Raw genomic sequence first — 9,981 nt, forward strand, 5'->3', positions numbered from 1 at the left:
CTCCTTAACAAGATTTTTATCCCACCTTAATAACATTAATAATAATAACATTCGATTTATATACCGCCCTTCAGGACAACTTAATGCCCACTCAGAGCGGTTTACAAAGTGTTATTATTACCCCACAACAATCACCCTGTGAGGTGGGTGGGGCTAAGAGAGCTCAAGAGAACTGTGACTCGCCCAAGGTCACCCAGCTGGCTTTGTGGAGGAGTGGGGAATCAAACCCGGCTCTCCAGATTAGAGTCCCGTGCTCTTAACCACTACACCAAACTGGCTCTCCTTACAATGGGGACTTGAGGCTTGTACCTTGTCACAACTGGCTCTCCTTACAACTGGCTCTCCTTGTCACAACTGGCTCTCCTTACAATGGGGACTTGAGGCTTGTACCTTGTCACAAAGGTAAGTGGTGGCAGAAGGGGAAATCAACAGGGTTTAGTTGGGTACTACTATTTAAACACAAGAAATCCCTGAGGTTTATAGGATTATTTTTTAAAGCTTAATGAATATGGTCCCCTATCTGTCACCCAATCGTTTTGTATCTGTAAACAATAAAATGGCTGCGTGGTACCTGAGGTAGGCCTGGCCAAGCCAGTCAGCCCAAGAATTACACCTAACATGCCTGTTTCTCAAGCTGACACTACTGCCCCCCCCCAGGTCAATTGTTGGTAGTGCAAAGTTTGGCAAATTTCAGCCCAGGGGCCACCATACAGCCCCCAGGAGGCAGAGGAACAGAGCCGTAGACATCACCCCAGGGTTTTGTTATTGCGTCAGACCAGAGAGCTGCTTGTTCCTTGTTAGGCTTGGATGCTCACCCCCGTCACAAGTCCAGCCACCCTAACGGACTGCTAAATAAATAGGGCACTGTTGAATATTTTGTGGCCAGTTCTGGACTTTGACGTTTGTTAGATACATACAGTTGTGCCCTGATTAAAATTAAATGACATCCTGTGCTTGACTTTTAATTTGTTCAAGACCACCTCCAGCCCACGTCTTTTAGAATTCTGGGGTTGCAGTTCTCAAGCTGTGTCTTTCAGAAGAGTTCCCCTTTAAGGTCTGCAAGCTTTAAACTTTCACTTTACACAATTCACCATAGGGAAAAGACACCCCTGTCCTGAATGTGTGTGAACTCATTCCAAGGTCAGGTTTTCAAACAGAGAATAGGGGGTAAGAATGGACTGTGCCAATGAAAGTCAAAGATCACATTTTGGAAGTCTCCCTCCCCTTAATAAAGAACACTCTACAGCTAGAAAGTTTGCCCAGCAAGCAAAGAGAAGAGAGACAACCTTTTCCCCTGCTGGATTAGTTTCCTATTGGCAAGGTTTCTTTTAATGCAAGAAAGATGCAAACCTGGAATCCACCTGCAGTCCAAGGGGGATGTGTGCGCGCAACCCATTCTTCACATTGTACCAGTACACCACTACGGGGATATATTATTATTTTACACTGTTTAGTTCTCTATCGTAGTTTCCAGTAGTCTATGAAATGCATTTCAGGGAGAAGCACAAATAAGTGAAATGTTCAGTCAAGAAATGTTTTTGCATTTTATTTTGTACGGACCTTTCTTCTTCTAGAGCAAATTAATATTCTCCCCCGAGTTTTCTGCTCAATGATTTGATCAGTGACTTCCACCATTAGCCATTTGAATCGTCCCTCACATCATAAATTTGTACCATCAAGAAAAAAAACACCAAAGAAGCTTGGAAGTTTATTTGAGCATTAGCTGAGTCCATTGTTAGATCAAAAGGCCACATAATTAATAAATACTGTCTTTTATATTATTGTAAGCACCCGCCCCCCCCCCCCAACTACCCCAAGAAAATTAAATTATCTGAACAACTTTTTCAGGGTTGTCAGTATTTGAGTCCCATCAGTTCTTTCTTACAGTTCCTCTTGAATGAAGAGGGGTATTCCGTTCACCAAGCCTCGGTCCTATGCAGGTCTTTGAAGACCAAGCTCTTGAAAATTTCCAGAGCTATCTATAGAAGGATGGGCAAACAGCTCTTCCTAAAACCCCAATCTAGAGGTTCTGTAATCTGTGCAAGGCTTTCTCCGTGCTCCTCTCTGAGAAGGGTTATGCTTGTACCTAAGAACAGAGTACTTCCCTTCAAAGAGGGAGTTTTGCATGGGGCCGTTGTCTTCAGGAACACAAGGCAGGGCTTCTGCAAGTCTCTAGAGCCATCTCTTGGGCTGTGTTCCAATTCAGCTCATCCTGCTTATTTAAATGACTGCCCTCAGCTGCTTCTCTTACAGATGGCCCCACCTCAATGAGTCATTACATCTCTCAGCTGAAATGGAGGATACTTTGGCACTTGGGGTACATTTCACTCACTGTGGCTTAGCCCTTGAAGAAGGATCTGTGGCCCCAGTAGAGCCAAACCAGCTAGGCGGTCCTTTTTCCCTTTAAGAGTTAAGCGAGGGACTAGTAGTGTTCAAACCTGGTCAGTCAGTGTAGGGAGAAGAAAAAGACACCAAAATAAAAACTTTAACTGAAACTAGATATTGCAAAAAATAAACCCACAAGGAGGCAGCTTGGGGCAGCCTTTAATATAGGACTTGCTGGAAGAGATGGAGGTGGGCAGCCGGATGCTACTCCAGTCTCTCGTCCCCTTCTTCCACGTCTTTCAGGCTAAGCACTTCCAGGCTCCCTTTCCCCTTGGTTTCGCATCGTATCAGTTCATCGATCTCCCGGAAGCAGCCTGGGTCTACGAGGCACACCTGAAAATAGATTCATTCATGTCAGACAGCAGAAGATGACAGCTTGCTAATGGTCTCCCAGAAGGAACAAACATACCGAGCAACAGAGAATAGTTTGCAGATGCTGCCTGTGCTGCTAAATTTTGTGTGGCTCCCTCTCCAAATCTCAGCATCTGGACAAAGGATAACAGAGCGATTCTTTGGAGTAAATGTAAGAATAACTCTGCGGTCTCAGCCCAAGGCCAAGCATCCCGTTCTCCCAGGAGCTATCCAAATGCTTCTAAGAAACTCATACACAGAGGAAGAAGGCAACAACCCAATTTATTGCTCCCCAGCAATTGGTTTTCAGAGATATACGGCATCTGCAAATAAAGGGGCTAAGCTTTTTTGGATAGTATAAATTCTTCTCCCTGTCCTAAATCAGCAGCATCCTGTGAGCTTTGACCAAGGCTCCATCCTGTAATCGCATCAGTTCGGCAGATGCCTTCAGGAAATCACAAGCTGGACTTGAGGGCAAGAGCTTTCCTCACTGCGTGCTCACAGCAATGGATGCTCAGAGGCACACCCCAAGCCTGCGTTTCCTGTTTCCCCAATTTCTTGAGGAGGCTCCTCCAGGTTGTCCACATAAAGAGTGTGGGAGACTCATCTTCAGTTGCTAGCGACAGGTCACCGTGTAGACTTCAAAAGCACCCCATCATTTTGCTTGGATTGTTCCCATGGGCTCATGCATAAGGACAGCCTAGGCTGGCAATCTAACACAATGCTAGGAGTAAGCCCTCATGGCCCTGAGAAGCCAATTTACAAATGGCTGTGCTGTAAATGGGATTCCTCAGGCCTTCAAAACTCTGGCCCCAAACCAGCTCCATTGGGGCAATGACAATGCTTCCGGGGTGGGGGGGGAGGGGCTCCTTCCACTTACAATTTCCAGCTGTTCATCAAAATCTTCGCTCTCGATGACTTTGATGAGCGGCTTCAGCTTCTCTTTCAGCCTCTTGCCTTCTTTCGGAGGGAGGACGAAGCGCAGCCTCATGTGCGCCCGCTCGATCTGCATGGTCTCCTTCAGCTGCTTGATCACCTCCAAGGCCTGCGGGGGCATCCGGTCAAAAATGAGACTCTCTCGTCGAGCCACATCTGATGTTACTCGTTTAAAAACTACGTCTGAACTCCTCTTTTGTTCCCGCAAATAACAACAGGACAATTTCCCATCATTTTCAGTGCATCTGCTGGAAAGGATCCTGCCAGGTCAAAGGAAGGTCAGGATGGAGAAAGAGAGAGATGTCTGCACTACTTCCAATCTGCTGCAGGGAGATCAGGAATATCCAGAGATCTGGCTGAGACCTGCAGCTAGTCGACAGGCTTTTCTTTAAAGGAGCCAGCGGCCCACAAAAGCCTGGGTTCGGTCTATTTATTTACTTCATTTCTATCCCACTTCCCCCCCTGATGGGGACCTAAAGTGGCTTACAACATTCTTCCTTCTCCATTTTATCCTCACAAAGATGCTGTGGAGTAGGCTAGGTTGAGAGTGTAAGGCTTTGTTAGGAATCACCAGGGAGAACAAGGTTAGGATTGCAAAAGCTAGAAGCAGGGTGTGCCTTGGCAGTTGATTGGACAAATGTGTATGTGACTCCTACAAGCAACCTACGGCACTAAAAAAAAATGCTTTATTGGAAATGAACTCCCACATCACAGAGAAGACATTTCATCTGCATGAATAAAACAGGAGCCACTAGCAAAGGCTTCTTTCAAAAGCCTGGTTCTAGAACTCTTATGTAAGTTATGCTCTATAGGACGCAAAGCATGACACCCTCCGTTTACTTATAGACGTATCTTTGGTTGCTTTGGCAGCCTCTCAGATCATAGTGGCTTCCGTTTGTGGCCACAGATTTTCTTATTTTGCAAAAAACCATCTCCTGAGCTGGATTTTTAAAAGCATTTTCTAGCTAGGGGTCATGATTTAGAATTCAAATCTTGTAAAAGATTTCCAGAGTGGGAGATATATTAAATCCTGCAGGTATGTTTGTAGGGTATGAAAAAAAGACTCTGGGGAAAAAGGATGTATCAGTACTTATCACAGCCATGGGATACCTCTAGATACAAAGTGGTCTCTTAGGGTCCTTTCACATTTTTTCCACATATTGTATAGGAAATGGCTGTCGTGTCTGCACCCATCCATGCCATTCATGTGTTTTCTGATCTCTGTATTGAGCTGATCTGTTCACTGTATTGATATATTGTAATGCTTTCATGCCATGCTCATATAATGTAGCCACATAATCATGCCATCCTTGGCCTGCCTGAAAACGAAAGTACTAATGCTGATTTCACAGAGAAAGTAACCAGCCTGTCATCTCTGAAAGTATGCTTGTTGACCTTGCAGCTGTAATGTAACTCTTCACAAGGGAAAGAGGGAGTTTTGATTCACTGTGATCTTCTGCCTTTCTCTGCTCAGACTAAGCTATTGTGTTCTCATGGAACTTTTTAGGATTTTCGCGCCTAAATATTAATCGCTCAAAGGGAGGGGGGAAATGCTCCATATATCAATAGTGCGTATGCTGGTATAACTATTCCTGCCAACTTACCCATCTATGGATGTACCCATGAACTTAATGGATCTCTAAATAAAAATCTTTTCAACCAATGCACTGGAGTGCTTGCTGTGAGGGGTTTGGGGGACTATCTGCCATGGACTGCCGTCCCTAGAACTGACAATGGCCTTGCCCTGAGTCAATCCATTGGTCCATCTGGCTCAGGACTGTCTGCTCAGATTCAAAGTAACTCTCCAAGGTTTTAGGCAGAGAAATATTTTCCCCTATCACCTGCTACCTGAAATCCTTTAACAAGAGAATGAGCCTGGGACCGTATGAACACAAAGCAAGTGCTTTATAATCTCTTAGAGACTGTGACTGACTCACAGACCTGTGACTTGAACAAGCATGTAAATCTGGGTTTCCCCATTCCCAACACTCCATCCATGCTGCCTCCGCATGGGATATATTCACCTGCTGCTTAGTGCTCTTTCCTGGCTTGACTGAGTAGTGGATGTCCTTCATGGCTCTTTCGATCAAGATGACCGTGTATGGCCTCTTTGTTTCTGGGTTCACACACTTTTCAGCAACAATGGTTGCAATGTCGCGAAACATCTGTTCCAGCTGTGTGTGCCGCTCTTTGTCAGACACCTGCAACTCCCCTTTGGTTAAGATCTGAAAACGAGACGAGCCAAGAGAGAAAGAGCTCAGTGTTCTGAAACAGTTTTCTCTTTTCTCAATCAGATCCTGAAAGCCTTCAGCAGGAAGCAAACACAGCCTCCTAGAATTTCCAAGAAATTCATTACAATTCTACATTCTGCATTTATTACCTCATGTAGAACACACTGCTGAAATTACTGCGTTTCAGCCGATCGGCCTAAAGGTGATGTGTTTTGTCATTGCAAGGTGTATTCCAACAATGTAAGAGACTCCGTTGCCATGCCACAGAAGAGCCTCTGTCATTGGCAGAGCGTGCTTTACACCAGCAATACCCACTGCCCTTAGCTGAGCGGAGTGGGGGAATATAACACAATGGTCTAAAACCTTATAATGTGCCTGTCAAATTAGAGAACAGTGATAAGCAAGGATAACTGGATACTGGATGGGGGATACACTTCTGGGCAGTAGTATATGTGAGAGAGATCTTGGGGTAAGAGTGGACTGTAAACTAAATATGAGCAGTCAGTGTGATGTGGTGGCAAAAAAGGCCAATTCAATCCTGGGTTGTATCAAAGGGGCCATAGTGTCGAAATCGCAGGAAGTCATAGCCCCTCTCTATACTGCCTTGGTCAGGCCGCATCTGGAGTATTGTGTGCAGTTCTGGAGGCCTCACTTCAAAAAGGATGTGGACAAAATCGAGAGGGTGCAGAGGAGAGCGACAAGGATGATCAGGAGTCTGGAGACTGAGCCCTATGAGGAAAGGCTGAGGGCCTTGGAAATGTTTAGTTTGAAGAAGAGGGGATTGAGGGGGGACATGATTGCTCTCTTTAAGTATTTGAAAGGCTGTCATTTGGAGGAGGGCAGGGAGCTGTTTCAGTTGGCAGCAGAGGGTAGGACCTGAAACAATAGGCTTAAATTACATGCACAAAGGTACCAGCTGGATATTAGGAAGAACTTTTTCACAGTCAGAGTAGTTCAAAAGTGGAATCAGCTGCCTAGGGAGGTGGTGAGCTCCCCTTCACTGGCAGTTTTCAAGGAGAGGCTGGATGAATATTTGTCAGAGATGCTTTAGGCTGATCCTGCACTGGGCAGGGGGTTGGACTAGATGGTCTGTATGGCCCCTTCCAACTCTTATGATTCTATTATCTGAATATTCTATGACTGTGTATGTTTATTTTGCTGGTATAGGGCAAAACCAATAAATTGTTGGTTATCAGGTATTCAAATTTTGTGAAAAAGCAAGGTTGCGGAATACACGCATAGCCTCCACCTATATAAGGTTGGGAGCTTACTGGTACAATCCCACTCCTGTCCTCATGCATTTATCCTACCTCCTCAGAACATCTGAAGAACGGGCTTGTACTGTATTTCTGTGGCCTCTCCCTGCCCATATAAGTGCTTTGGAAAAGAAATAGATTTCTGCATTAGCCCTTGTCCACCCTCATGATCTACATGTGGCCTGTGCAGTTTTAACAACCATCAGGGGATGTTTTGAGAGATACAAAGAATGCCATCCATGGAACGTACAGTCTTGCATATTTCTGTCTGGTCATCGGTACCAAATGCTTTGACAAGGTCCTCCTTCTTTGCCACCTGGCCTTTGGAGACATTCACGAACACACTGTGGGTCTGCAGGACTTCATCCAGGTCCTTTTCACTGCCAAGAAAGAAAATTAACCATTTATTAAGAATTTTTCTTTGGTAATACAGAAATGGAATGGCAGCAAAGAAACAAAACAAAACCTGGAGAAAAGTGTCTCATTTTGCCTATTTTGCTCTGGTTTTGGATTGTACAGATACAACTGTACCATTTATATGTTGCTGTAAATGTTTAAGGCTTGGGAAAAGGGGAGGGGGTTAGCTATGCATCCAAAGACTGTCTATGCCTCAGCAGAATATGTGTTTTCCAATGCTAGCCATACTATTAATTGTCTATGCACAAGACTGGCACCAGCACACACACAAAAGTTAGCTTTTCTTATCAAAACCAGCAGCAGTGATGGTAAGGAATAATATGTATGCTAGACATAGCATGAGCTCATGAATGTTTAAATGTTAAGATTTTTAATAGCTTAACAGCAGCTTTATTATAATGAAATTTACATCCTACTGTAATGACCTAAACACCATGAAAGCACAAGCTACAATTTACAAAAGAAATGGACGTGTATATGAAACATCCACCCCATGGTAACTGACCTCTTTATCATTAAGGAATACATGGAGTTGTAAAGAATGAACTTTTTTAAAAAAAACAATGCCCTCCTCCATGTTCTTGAGTATGTTTGATTCCATTTGGGCATTAAAAAATCCCCCTAGAAGACCTGAGATATGTTTGCCTGTCATTTCCAGCTCTCCAGCCCTTGTTTTGCACAGCCTTAGATTGTAAATTTTTAAAATGAACCTTCTATGTAGTTACTTTCATTATTTTATTGGAAAAATTATCTTAAGGCATGTTTTAAAATGTAAGTATGAAAAAGAAAAAAAAACTTTGGACATTTGTTATGAACAGGCACAGATTTTACCCTCAGCTGCTTACATTCACTCCATTAAGTGTCCATCAGTTATTGGGCTCGATTGAAGATACTGGCTATTATATACAAAGCCCTTCACAGCTTTGGTCCATCATATCTGTGGGGCCACTTCTCTCCCTCTGCTCCATCTCAATGGCTTGCTTGGCTCATCTGAGCAGAACCTGCTGCAGGGACCACCCTGCAAACAGGTAAAATCAAAAACTGCATGTACATGTGCATTCAATGTTGTGGCCCCCACCTAATGGTCTGTTGAATGAGGTCAGGAAGGCTTTCGCCCTCCTAAAATCTATTTAAAAAGGAATTATTCAAGAGGGCTTTTTGCACCGAAAATATGACTGTACTGTAACAAGATGGTTCAGAAAGAAGGTTGGAGTAGGGTTAGGGGCTGTAGACTATTCCACTGTGTATAATTTGTGCTATCTGCTGCTGTAAGTAGGTTCCTTTGTAATTGTTTAATGTGTCGCATTAATATTTATGAATTGCATCATCTCTGTTTCAGATTTCTGGTTGGTTCCAGATTTCTACAAGTTAAATCCTATTGCATTGTCTATTGGATGTCTCACCCTGTTGATTGTATTGACTTGTTCTGTGTTATCCGCTTTGAATCACAGAGAAAAAGGGGGACTATAAACAACATAAATAAATAAAAATGCTACCAAGAATACTGGTCCATGGACAGCAACTGGGATCCAAATTAATACAGGAGAATAGAAAAAGGAACGGAAACTCAGAATGAGCACATAAATGTTACAAGCGTGGGTGCATTTTCACATGTGATAAAAACCTAAGGTTGTTAAGGTTGGGAAATACTTGCAGATTTTGGGGGTGGTGCCTGGAGAAGGTGGGGTTTGGGGAGAGGCCTCAGCAGGATATGATGCTTTAGAATCCACCCTCCAAAGCAGCCATTTTCTCCAGGGGGACGAACTTCTGTCGCCTGGAGATCAGTTGTAATTCCGGGAGACCTCCAGGCCCCACCTGGAAGCTGGCAACGGTATGGTCAGAAAGCCGTCAGGCGTATTCTACACACGCTCAGAAATCCCACTTATTCGACTCCTGCGGCAAACACCGGACCTGCCCTCTGCACATGCTCAGGGGCGCTCTCGTGAGAACAGCGGCACGTACAGGCCCAGTTGGTCTGTCACCCCTTTTCCGGCCTAAGACCCTGCCCGCTTCCGGTACTCACGCGCCGCTCCGCCAGCCCACGACCTTGTTCCGGTAGCAGGCGATCTCAAAGCGCTTCCCCGCCCGCCGAATGCGCACCACGGCCACATTTGTGAGGCGGATCTGGTTGGTCGGCGTGAAAATCGACATGATGGCAGCGCTCGTACTGCGCCTGCGCGCCAACCGCCTTGTTTACCATCGCCGAAGCTTTGGTCCCGCCTACTTCGGGAAAGCCTATAAGCACACAAGCCTCAATCGCCTCCTTTTGGTCTCCTCCATTATGACGTATTCAGGCAGATCTCGCGAACTCTTCTCATAGTGGGTTCCTCAATCCGTTCGTGTGGAAAATAAAACTCCTTTTTTGGGTTCCGGGAAATAAACGTTCTTCTCATAGACTGGAAGAA

General features: G+C 44.7%; 1 protein-coding gene across 1 annotated transcript; it reads right to left on the reverse strand.

Moving 5' to 3' along the window:
• Positions 1–1,525: 1,525 nt before the first annotated feature.
• On the reverse strand, positions 1,526–9,782 carry SBDS (SBDS ribosome maturation factor). The gene is made up of 5 exons (XM_055002105.1): positions 9,600–9,782; positions 7,410–7,539; positions 5,697–5,897; positions 3,617–3,781; positions 1,526–2,718 (listed from the first exon to the last, which is right to left on the reverse strand). The coding sequence occupies exons 1-5, from the start codon at positions 9,725–9,727 to the stop codon at positions 2,590–2,592; spliced, it is 753 nt and encodes a 250-aa protein (XP_054858080.1). The 5' UTR covers positions 9,728–9,782; the 3' UTR covers positions 1,526–2,589.
• Between the last annotated feature and the right edge of the window lie 199 nt (positions 9,783–9,981).

This window comes from Eublepharis macularius, chromosome 17 (genome assembly GCF_028583425.1).
Source record: "Eublepharis macularius isolate TG4126 chromosome 17, MPM_Emac_v1.0, whole genome shotgun sequence".
Lineage (NCBI taxonomy): Eukaryota > Metazoa > Chordata > Lepidosauria > Squamata > Eublepharidae > Eublepharis > Eublepharis macularius.